This window comes from Ochotona princeps, chromosome 17 (genome assembly GCF_030435755.1).
Source record: "Ochotona princeps isolate mOchPri1 chromosome 17, mOchPri1.hap1, whole genome shotgun sequence".
Classification (NCBI taxonomy): Eukaryota; Metazoa; Chordata; class Mammalia; order Lagomorpha; family Ochotonidae; genus Ochotona; species Ochotona princeps.
In genome coordinates, this window is record NC_080848.1 from 1,341,283 (window position 1) to 1,350,992 (window position 9,710).

The 9,710-nt window shown below is 66.6% G+C and overlaps 1 protein-coding gene across 1 annotated transcript in view; it reads right to left on the minus strand.

Annotated features, from left to right (window-relative positions):
• Window positions 1–9,710, minus strand: part of GAA (alpha glucosidase) — a 164,696-nt gene extending 154,986 nt beyond the window's left edge. The window contains exons 1-19 of the mRNA XM_004592853.2: window positions 9,177–9,710; window positions 8,462–8,607; window positions 7,642–7,807; window positions 7,449–7,545; window positions 7,151–7,270; window positions 6,958–7,076; window positions 6,746–6,877; window positions 6,080–6,190; window positions 5,519–5,632; window positions 5,360–5,444; window positions 4,934–5,051; window positions 4,596–4,729; window positions 3,142–3,293; window positions 2,905–3,053; window positions 2,386–2,527; window positions 1,935–2,084; window positions 1,415–1,579; window positions 1,070–1,222; window positions 739–869 (exon numbers count right to left, since the gene is read on the minus strand). Coding sequence (XP_004592910.2) covers window positions 810–869; window positions 1,070–1,222; window positions 1,415–1,579; window positions 1,935–2,084; window positions 2,386–2,527; window positions 2,905–3,053; window positions 3,142–3,293; window positions 4,596–4,729; window positions 4,934–5,051; window positions 5,360–5,444; window positions 5,519–5,632; window positions 6,080–6,190; window positions 6,746–6,877; window positions 6,958–7,076; window positions 7,151–7,270; window positions 7,449–7,545; window positions 7,642–7,807; window positions 8,462–8,607; window positions 9,177–9,689 — 2,826 coding nt within the window. The 5' untranslated portion in view covers window positions 9,690–9,710 and the 3' untranslated portion in view covers window positions 739–809. The remainder of the gene's footprint in view (window positions 1–738; window positions 870–1,069; window positions 1,223–1,414; window positions 1,580–1,934; window positions 2,085–2,385; window positions 2,528–2,904; window positions 3,054–3,141; window positions 3,294–4,595; window positions 4,730–4,933; window positions 5,052–5,359; window positions 5,445–5,518; window positions 5,633–6,079; window positions 6,191–6,745; window positions 6,878–6,957; window positions 7,077–7,150; window positions 7,271–7,448; window positions 7,546–7,641; window positions 7,808–8,461; window positions 8,608–9,176) is intronic.

The following is a 9,710-nucleotide window of genomic DNA, read 5'->3' on the forward strand; positions in this document are numbered from 1 at the left end:
CACACACAGAAAACCCCGTACCAGCCCCGAGATGCCCTGGCTGCACGGTGGGCCTCTGGTGGCTGTCTCACACTGGCCTGCCCCCACCTTGCCAGCATGAGGCAGCTCCTTGCAGCCCGCGGGGTCCTGTCTACGTGTGAGAGGGAGCAGGGTTGGCAGCCGTGTGGGCTGCTCTGCGTGCTGCTAAGTGGCTCACCCAAGGACACTGCCAGGCACCTAGGGGCTGGGGGCAGCTGAGCCAGGAGTTGGGGTTGGGGCTCTGGGTCAGGCTGACTGGTGTGGCCGCTGGTGCAGAGAAGCCCACAGGAGTGAGCCGCAGCCAGGAGCAGGAGGCTGCCTGGGACCCCTGGGACCCCGGGATGCACAGGCCTCAGTCCAGGAAGGAAGTCCCGATAGGCCGAGCCCATCCTTTCAGAAGGTGACCACGGCAACTGATGACCTCCTTGTTTGATGCCCTGTATGGGTTACTGTCCCCCTGGCGGCCGGTCCGTCCAAAGCTGTGACTGCACTGACGGGGTTCAGACTTGAGGGGTTAGCACTGCCAGTGACTGCAGCCATGGCGACGGGCGTGGGGGACATGGACCACATAGGCACTTTGGGCCCCAGGGCTTGGTGTTGCTGTGCCCCTAAACGTCCCCCAGCCCGAGCTGACGCCTGTGGGGTGGGCGTGATGCTACTGGTCCCAGCCCCACCTTCCCTGGGCCCATCATGGCACTCCGGTAGGGGATCGCTTGCTCAGGCAGCTTGCGGCTCTGTGGCCGGGCCCTGAGCCCACAGTAGTCCGGCCTCTGGGAGTTGGTTCCTCCTGGCTACGACCAACTGATGAGAAACTGCTTCTCCACAGACAGTGCAACCGGGACCTCCAGGGTCTGGGGAGACGAAATGACCAGTAGGGTGGCTCGAGGCCCGAGCATGCCCGCCCTGCCCTCCCCGAGGGCCCCGCCCTGCGCCTACTTCACCTCCGCTGTGCGGCGGAGCACGCTCCGCCCCCCAGGGCCCAAGCTCCTCCCCACGACCCAGCCTGGTGTCCGCCCAGGGGCTGCAGCCCACTGCCCACTGGGCCTCTTGCCTTGGAGTCAGGGCTGTAGGTGAAGTTGGAGACTGGGACACCGTTGGAGAGGACCTGGTGCGGGGCAGTGGCCACCCCCAGGACGATTAGCTTCCTCAGCTGCAGGCCAGCCGCCTCCCCGGCCACATGCTCCAGGTGGCTCACGATGGTGTTCTGGCCCAGCAGGCGGGGCGGGAGGGGCAGGAGGACATGGAGGTGGTCATCAGCCTCTGAGCCCGCGGTGGTTGCGGGGGTCTACTGGGATCTGGCCCACCCAGCCCAGCACCCACGGGGGCCCAGCCCTGCTCCCCTCCTCCAGCAGTCGCCCACCAAGCCTGCCCACAGCCAGACAGGCCCCGGACTTACACTCCTGGCCAGGAAGGTGACCTTGGTGAAGGCCCCCCGCTCCAGCACCCCCAGGCTCTCCCCGTCGTCCCAGAAGAGCTCCCCGTGAGCCTCGCCACTCCCGTTCAGTGCCACGGCCAGGGCCATGGGCTGCCTGCGGGACTCTGTGGTCGTGAGGCCGGGGCCCTGGGGGAGGGGCAGTCACGGCTGAGGCCTCCGGGGTCATGAGACACCAGGCCCAGACAGCCTTGACTACAAGAACACCCTGTAGTCACCACACTGAGCAAGGGGGGTCAGAGGGGTCCACGTTCCTTACAGTCCAAGGCCCACCCACCTGCAAGGCCAGGCTCCCAGTCTCTGGCAGAGCCCTGCTCCTCCCGCTGGCTGGCACCCCTTGGGGGCCCCTCCTGGGTCCCATCCTCCCAGACTCCCAGTCTGGCAGAGCTGCCCCGGTCCTCACGCTGGCTGGCACCCCTGGGTTCCCTGCCCCCAAGCCCCTCCATGGCTGTCCACACTGCATCACAACAGCCAGCCCAGGTACCTGCAGGGGGATGATGTACCCAGCCCGCAGGTGGACGTTGACGGTGTCCAGGGGGGCTGACAGCGTCACCCACTGCCCCTCACTGTGGATGGCAGGGCTGGGGGGAGCCAGAGCCAGAGGTGGGAGGCTGCCAAGGGCTTCGAGTGGCATCTGCAAAGAGGGCTCACGTGGGGAGGGTCCAGGCAGCGCCAAGCCCCACGCTGGTCCTGGGCAACCCGGGGGACATGGTAGGGACCTGGCTCCTAGCAGGGACCGAGCCCAAGAGGCCTGACCTCAGGTCTGGGGCAGGGCAGTGAAGGACACTGAGTTTCCCCAGCTGGAAAGTAGGACTGCCCTGAGGAGTTGCTGGGCTGAGGCCCCTGGTCTCACGGGCAGGGCCCGCATCTGGCCCAGCCCACGGGTGAGGACGGCTGGCTGTGCCCGTCCCGAGCCTCAGGGTCCTGTGACTCACCGTGTGCAGGGGGTACCACGTGCCCACAGGGAAGTAGCCGGTCACGTTCACCTTCCCTGCTTGGAGCACCGGGGTAACCAGCAGGGCCTCCCCCCACAGGAGCTGCTGGTCCACAGCCCAGGTTCGAGGGTCCTCAGGGAACCTTCCAGAGGGAAGAGTGGGCAGGTGGGCCTGGTGGCCAGGGCTGGCCAGAGCAGCAAGGACCCCAGGAGGCAGCTGTAGGGCAGCTGGGCAGGGGGGAGTTCCTGGAGCCAGAGCCCTGGTGACCTTCCTCACCTCAAGGTAGAAACTGGGGGAGGGGGTTTGGCTTGGGGGAATATGTGTGTGTGTGTGTGTGTGTGTGTGTGTGTGCGCGCGCAGCTCCAGGGGAGAACACTGAGGACTTAACGATTCAGTCCACGAACGAGGGGTTCCCTGTGACGTGCCAGTGCTGGTCTCCTGGGCCGGTCCACAGCCCTGAGGTGAGATCTGGGGACCCATTAGGAGGCAGGGCCTGGCTTTGGAGTCCCCGGCACTCACTCCAGGAAGAGGGGCCGGGCCACGGTGTCGCCGCGGACGTGGGCCCGGTGGAAGAGCGTGTAGAGGTGGGGCAGCAGGGCGTAGCGCAGGCCCAGGGCCCTCCGCATGGCCTCCTGGGCCTCTTCGCTGAACCGGTATGGCTCCTGGGGCTGGGCGGGGCAGGGACACGAGTGGGCGCGGGCTCCGGTGCCAGGTCCTGTGGGGTCTCCCAGCCCCTGCCCCGGCGGCCCCGCCTACCAGGCTGTGCAGGTCATTGTGGTTCCGCATGAAGGGGTAGAAGGCGCCCAGCTGGGTCCAGCGGACGCACAGCTCCTCGGAGGTGTTGCCCAGGAAGCCGCACACGTCTGCCCCGACCAAGGGCACCCCGAGCAGACTGAACTGCAGGACCTCTGTGGGGCAGAGCCAACAGCTCAGGCTGTGCGGGCAGGGCCCCCATGCTGGCCATGACTAGTCCGTTCCAGTCACATGACTTCCCTGGCACTGGGTGGGCACAGCCACCTGGCCCCTGCTACAGGTTCAAGGCCGAGCCCTGGCTTCTGAAGTGTCCCCCTGCTTCAGCTAAGATGGGGTCACTGGGCGGCCGCCATCCAGCAGGACTGGTGTCCTGTGGGAAGAGACGGCTGTTCAAAGGCAGAGACACGGTGAGCAGCGTGGATGACAGGCCGAGACCTGAGTGACGTGGCCCTGGGGACAGGCTGGTGCTGACATGGGGCAGCAGAGCAGACTCTCCCTGTGGGCCCTGCACGGTGGCCTCAGGACTGGGGTCCCCTCACTCCTAACCCACTGTCCTGGGCTCTCGGGCCACTTCTGGGGCTTCAAGGCTCTGAAAACCATGATCAACTTTCCATAGGCAGAACAAGACCGGGCAGGCAGGGGGCACTCCACAGACAGGGCGGCAGTGCAGAAAGTGCCAGAGCCAGGCTGTGGCCTGGGAGAGGTGGGAACCTGACAGCTTCTCAGACAGTGGCCGGGCACACCCGAGAGGAATGCGTGCAAGACGCACCCGGGTGGGCAGACCACACAGGTGGGCTGAACCACTCACTGAGCTGATTTGCACAGGTGAGCTGACCCACTCAGGTCAGCTGACTCACCCAGGTGGGCAGACTGCACAAGCTGACTCACACAAGTGCACTGACTCACAGGTGGGCAGAGCTGCACAGGTGGGCAGAGCCACACAAGTGGGCAGAGCTGCACAGGTGAGCAGGTGGGCAGGTGAGCAGGTGCACAGGTGGGCAGAGCCACACAGGTGAGCAGGTGCACAGGTGAGCAGGTGCACAGGTGGGCAGGTGCACAGGTGGGCAGAGCCACACAGGTGAGCAGAGCTGCACAGGTGAGCAGGTGCACAGGTGGGCAGGTGCACAGGTGGGCAGGTGCACAGGTGGGCAGAGCCACACAGGTGGGCAGGTGCACAGGTGGGCAGAGCCACACAGGTGAGCAGAGCTGCACAGGTGAGCAGGTGCACAGGTTGGCAGGTGCACAGGTGGGCAGGTGCACAGGTGGGCAGAGCCACACAGGTGAGCAGAGCTGCACAGGTGAGCAGGTGCACAGGTGGGCAGGTGCACAGGTTGGCAGCTGCACAGGTGGGCTGTACTGAGCCCGGGACCTCCTCCCTGCCCCCTGCTCTGGGCAAACCCACTCCAGAGGGGCCCATGCTCTCTGGGAGCAGCCTGTGACCCGCAAGGTATCCTCACCTGGCACGGAGTAGGCCAGGTGCTCCCAGCTGCTCCACACGTCCCCCGTCCAGTGGCCGGCATAGTGGCCGTGGCCAGCAAAGGTGGAACGAGAGATGACAAAGGGGCGTGTCCCCCGGGTGTTGACCAAGGCCCTGAGCAGAGCAGGGGACCCATGACCTCTCGCCACCCACCCCTGCGTGCAGGGCCTGCAGCAGGAGGCAGGGGTGGGGGTGGGAAAGGTGGCAGGCAGTGGCAGGGAGCAGGGTGGGCAGCAGCTACCCCCCCACCTGGAGCAAGCCCCGGGCCCTCCTCCAAGCCCAGAGCCGGGCAGCTGGGGCAGGAAGGCAGGGGCTCACCTGTGGGAGGCGATGGCCTCGGTCAGGCCGTACAAGTTGTGCAGGTTGTAGTGCGTGGACAGGAACTGGCGGCTGGAGGCGCAGATGGTGGCTGCCCGGAGGGCTCCGCCCACCACTCCTGGAAGAAGGGGTTGTTCCTTGGGGCTCCCTCCCCGCTCCTCTTAGCCCTGGGGTCCCTGCACAGGGGCCTACCTCAGCAGGCTGGGTGCTCAGGTACGGTCTGGAGCCACCCCCATCCCTGGGACTCGGGGTCACTGCTCCCAAACAGGGCTGGGCGGGGGCCAGGCTGGCCCTGGCAGACCCCAGCTTCCTGTGAGCCCTCCAGCCTGACTCCCTTCTTCCCCAGGGCTGGCCCCCGGGCCTTCATGGCTGCCACCTCCTCATAGCATCACCGCCCGTTCCTGGGCACCGGTACAGGATGCTCACCTGGCAGGTAGGGAGGATTTTCCAGCTCATTGTCAGGGCAGCCGTCCTCAGAACCCTTCACAAAGTTGGACGGCTCGTTCATGTCCTACAGGGAGACGGCAGGTGGGCCCATGCCCTAGCCGGAAGCGCGGGGCCGCCCAGAGGCAGGCTCACACTTACAATCCACATGCCATCGAAGGGCACCTGGGCGTGGAACTCGGCCACCATGTCCTGCCACCAGTCCAGGGCCTCGGGGTTGGTGAAGTCGGGGAAGACAGTGGATCCTGGCCACACCTAGGGGACAGGAGCTCAGGGGACCCTGGTCCCACAGGGAGGTCACCTTAGCTCTGAGCAGAGTGGCAGGGCAGGTTGGGGCAGCCTCCTGGTGACCCACCAGGCCTGGGCCCAGGGAGCGGGTCTCTTCCTAGGGTGGCAAGAGCCAGAGGGACACTAGTCCTGGGAGAACAGGGAAGCCCCAGGCACACCCCACCGGGGTGAGGGGTGAGGATGGCAGGGGCCACCTCACCTCAGCCTCCACTGTCAGCCCCCAAGCCTTGGAGCCACATCTCCCATGCGTGCACACCGGGGTCTGCGCAGCCCCCTCCCTCAGCTGGTGGCAGACCTATTGGAGCTGCTGTCCCCTGCAGCTGTGGCCCCATCTGCTGGCTCTGCTTCCCTCGACCCGCCCTCCTGCTGCCCGGCCGCCCCTCCCGCCCCCCCCCCCCGCCCCCAGCGCACTACCTTGCCTGTCAGCGGCTGCCCGGTCTCGTTGGTGATGAAGACCCCTCTGCGCAGGCCCTCGTCATAGGGCCGGTAGCTCCCAGGGGGGGCAGAGCTGCTGATGGCAGGATCCTGGGGAGACAGCCCCCTCAGAGGAGCATGCCTGGTGTGCCCGCAGGTCCATACGGGGTGGAGGGGGGCGCTGAGGGGTGGGGACCTGGGCCCCTTCTCCGGCCTCCTGACTCCCCATGTGCTCTGGGGCCCACTCACTTCCTTGAATGTTCCAAGGGTGACAGCTGAGCGCTGTAGACACCCACGCTGCTCCAGGCGGTCCCAGCTGCACCCAGAGCGCCCACACAGTGCCCAGCCTCTTGGCAGCCATGGCCTGCCCTGGGGTTCCCAGCGGCTGCTAACATGCTCTCCCTTCCCGCCTCCTCCAGGCAGGGCCAATCCTGGGGTGGCATACCTCTGGCTGTGGGCTGGGCCCGGAGGTGGGCCACTCAGGGAGAGGCAGGGCCAGGGCCACGTGGCTGCTGCCACCCTCATTCCCTGCCCCAGGCCCTTCAGGCACTGGGGGCTGCCAGTCTGCCAGCACCCCTGCTCCAAGGTAGCTGCCAGCACCCCTCCCTGAGTCCTGGGCCCGGAACTCTGCCCAGCTGGCAGGGCCCATGTCTCTTCCAGACTCACCACAATCATCACGTAGCGCCGGCCGCCCTCATGCAGCTCGCGCACCATGGTTGGGAAGTCTGCGAAGCCGGCCCTGTTGAAAGTGAAGTCCCTCCGGCCGTCCATGTAGTCCAGGTCGTTCCACTGCACGTCCTGCGGCCGCACACGGGCCGCTGTGGGGTGGGGCCTGCCGCTGCCCGGGGGTCCCCCACCCGCTCCACCCACCCACTTACCAGGGGGAACCTGGCCTGGGTCATGTTTTCCACCACCTGGCGGGTGATGGCCGTGGACGAGTAGCCCCAGCGGCAGAGGTGGAAGCCCAGCCCCCAGTAGGGCGGCATGAAGGGGTACCCTGCGGGCCAGCAGGGCGGGTGAGGCGGGGTGGGGCAGGTGTGGGGGGCCGGCTGGGTGGGGAGTGGGCCGTACCCACGACATCCAGGTACTGCTGCACCACGCTCTTGGGCTCTGGGCCCAAGAAGACGTACAGGTCCAAGATTCCTCCAGTCGACCGCCAGGTGAGGGCCGGGCTTGGCTGAAGGACCACGTCTGGGGAAGGCAGCATGGGCTGAGGGACTAACGCTAGGGCCCTTGGCATCCCTGAGCTGGGCCAGCAGGGAAGGCTCTGCCCGCAGGCAGCTGGGGGTGGCACGGCAGGCGGCACCTGTTCCACCATGAGCCGGCGTTCCTCAGCCGGCCTCCAGCGGCAGGCACCGGGGCGACTTACCCATGGCATTACTGTTGAGCAGGAAGACCCCGTGGGCCATGCCACCCTCCTCCAGCGCCAGGTAGAAAGGGTGTGACCCATACAGGTTGGCACCAGGCTGGGAGCAAGGGGAGGGCACCTCAGTTCTTGCCGCCGGGCTCCACACCTGCATTTGACCCCCAGGCACCCTGCTGGGTGTCCCTGCCCCCATTACCATGGGGGCCACGTCCCGGTTCCAGAGGGTGACCTTGGTCCAGGCGGTGCTGAGCAGGAGTGGGCTCAGGTGCTCAGCCAGGCCGGTGAGGAAGTGTGAGGGCAGCGCCGTGGACAGCTGCAGGAACTGGTCAGCGAAGAACAGGGGCGCCACGCTGGTGTTCAGCCTGCAGGGCACCGGGGGGCTGGCACCACAGGCCCACACGGCCCCCTAGCCAGCAGCCGCAGCATCCCCAGGGGGCTACCACAGCCATGCCTGCCACGGAGCCAGGCACAAGCGAGTGCCCTCAGCTCTGAGTGGGTGATGTGGGACTCCTTCGTCCACGCAGGGGTCCTGCCTGACGGCCAAGCACGCTGTATTACGGGCAGAGAGGGACCAGGTGGGGCCCCCAGTGTCACAGCTGTGGTCTTGCAGTCTGAAAATGAGCTCTGGCCACTCCTGCACATCTGGCAGCTGGGGTATGTGGGTGAGGGGCACTGGAGGAAGCCTTGGTGCCAACATGCACAGCCACACCCCCCGAGGGACACGGGGCTCGCTCTGGAGTCTGCCTGAAGCCCCTGGCCTCTCCCAACGGCATGGTGCACTTGGTAAGCCAGGAAAGTGCAGGTTGATGCCCTGCACAGTGGGCACCCCGCCTCAGCTCACTGCATGCCAGCACCGCCTCCCCATCTCCTGGTGGGAGCTGACAGCAGAGCAGAGCAGAGCAGGGGTGCTGCTGTCTGACCCGCAGAGAGAACACCCCCTCCCAGGAGTTTCTGGCCCTGGGGATTCACTCTGCACCTGCCCACCCCATGAGAGAACGTGGGGACCGGGCACTCACAGCACCCGGCCATCCAGCTTCCGGTGCACAATCACCCCAAAGGGCTCCTCCGAGAACTCCACGCTGTAGAGCGGAGAAGGGGCCGGGCCTTGGGCCCGCGGCGTCTCCAGGGGCACCTCATAGCGCTGAGCGGCGGGGTCCTTAATCTGGAAGACAGACCCATTCTTTATCCTCCAAGGAGCAGGGACCCAGGCCGTGCTGTGTGGGCTGAGGCAGACCATGCGACCTCTCTGGGCCGAGGGACAAGTATGCTTCCCACGCGGCCAGCCCCCCGGGAACCCTCCAGCAGCTATGTCCCTTCAGTGCCCGGGGCTCCTCCCGGCGGCCCTGCAGTCAGCTCTGGCACACGGCCTGCCCAGGGCATAACCATAACGGGCACAGCGCCCTCAGTGGCTCCCGAAAGCCCTGGAAGGTGACAGTTGTTCCAAACTTTCCCATGCCAAGGGGAGGCCCACACAGGGGACTGGGGGCAGTCAGTAGCTGCGAGCCCAGCGTCCACGGTCCAGAATGTTTCCCCAAGGGCTTTTTTAGAACCCTGAGGGTCACTTCTGGGGAGGCTGGTAACAGTCTGCCACCCATGCCCTGCCCTACTCCTAGGCCGTCCACACAACAGCAAGCAGCTGCCTGAGGAGTGTGGGTGCCCCTGCCCCGTCCTCCCCGTGCCTTGCAGGCTCTGCGGGGGCCTCTCTGCCCACCCCTCCCCTGCGCTGCCCACCGTAAAGTGGAGGCGGCTGTCCGTCTCCATCAGCACGTCCAGTTGCAAGGTGAGGATGTCTTTGGGGAAGAAGGTGGGCACATCACGGGTCAGGGTGGCCGTGTAGCCGGTCTCTGAGGGGCGCAGTCCCTTCAGTCTGTAACTGGGGTAGCTGGGTGGGAAGAAGCACCAGGGCTGCCCCATAGGAGCTGCCTGCCGTGTGGGTGCGTAGCAGCAGCCGCGGGCCTCGCACTGCTCCTGGGTGATGGCCCGGTCCGGGGCGCAGTCGAAGCGGTTGTTGGGGGGCACGTCACACTGAGTGCGTATGGTTCTGGGCCGGCCAAGGGGTGCCTGGGAACCCAGCTGGCGGGCTCGGGTGGGGCCCTCCCGTCCTTGGAAGACACCTCCCAGCTCTCGGGGGACCAACGGGAAGTCATGGAGCAGCACGTGGCCCAGGAAGGCAGCTGTAGCCAAGGAGATGAGAACGCAGAGGCCCAGCACCGGGCAGGAGCAGGGCGCACCCTTCATGTGCATGGTGGGCCGCGTGGGCAGCTC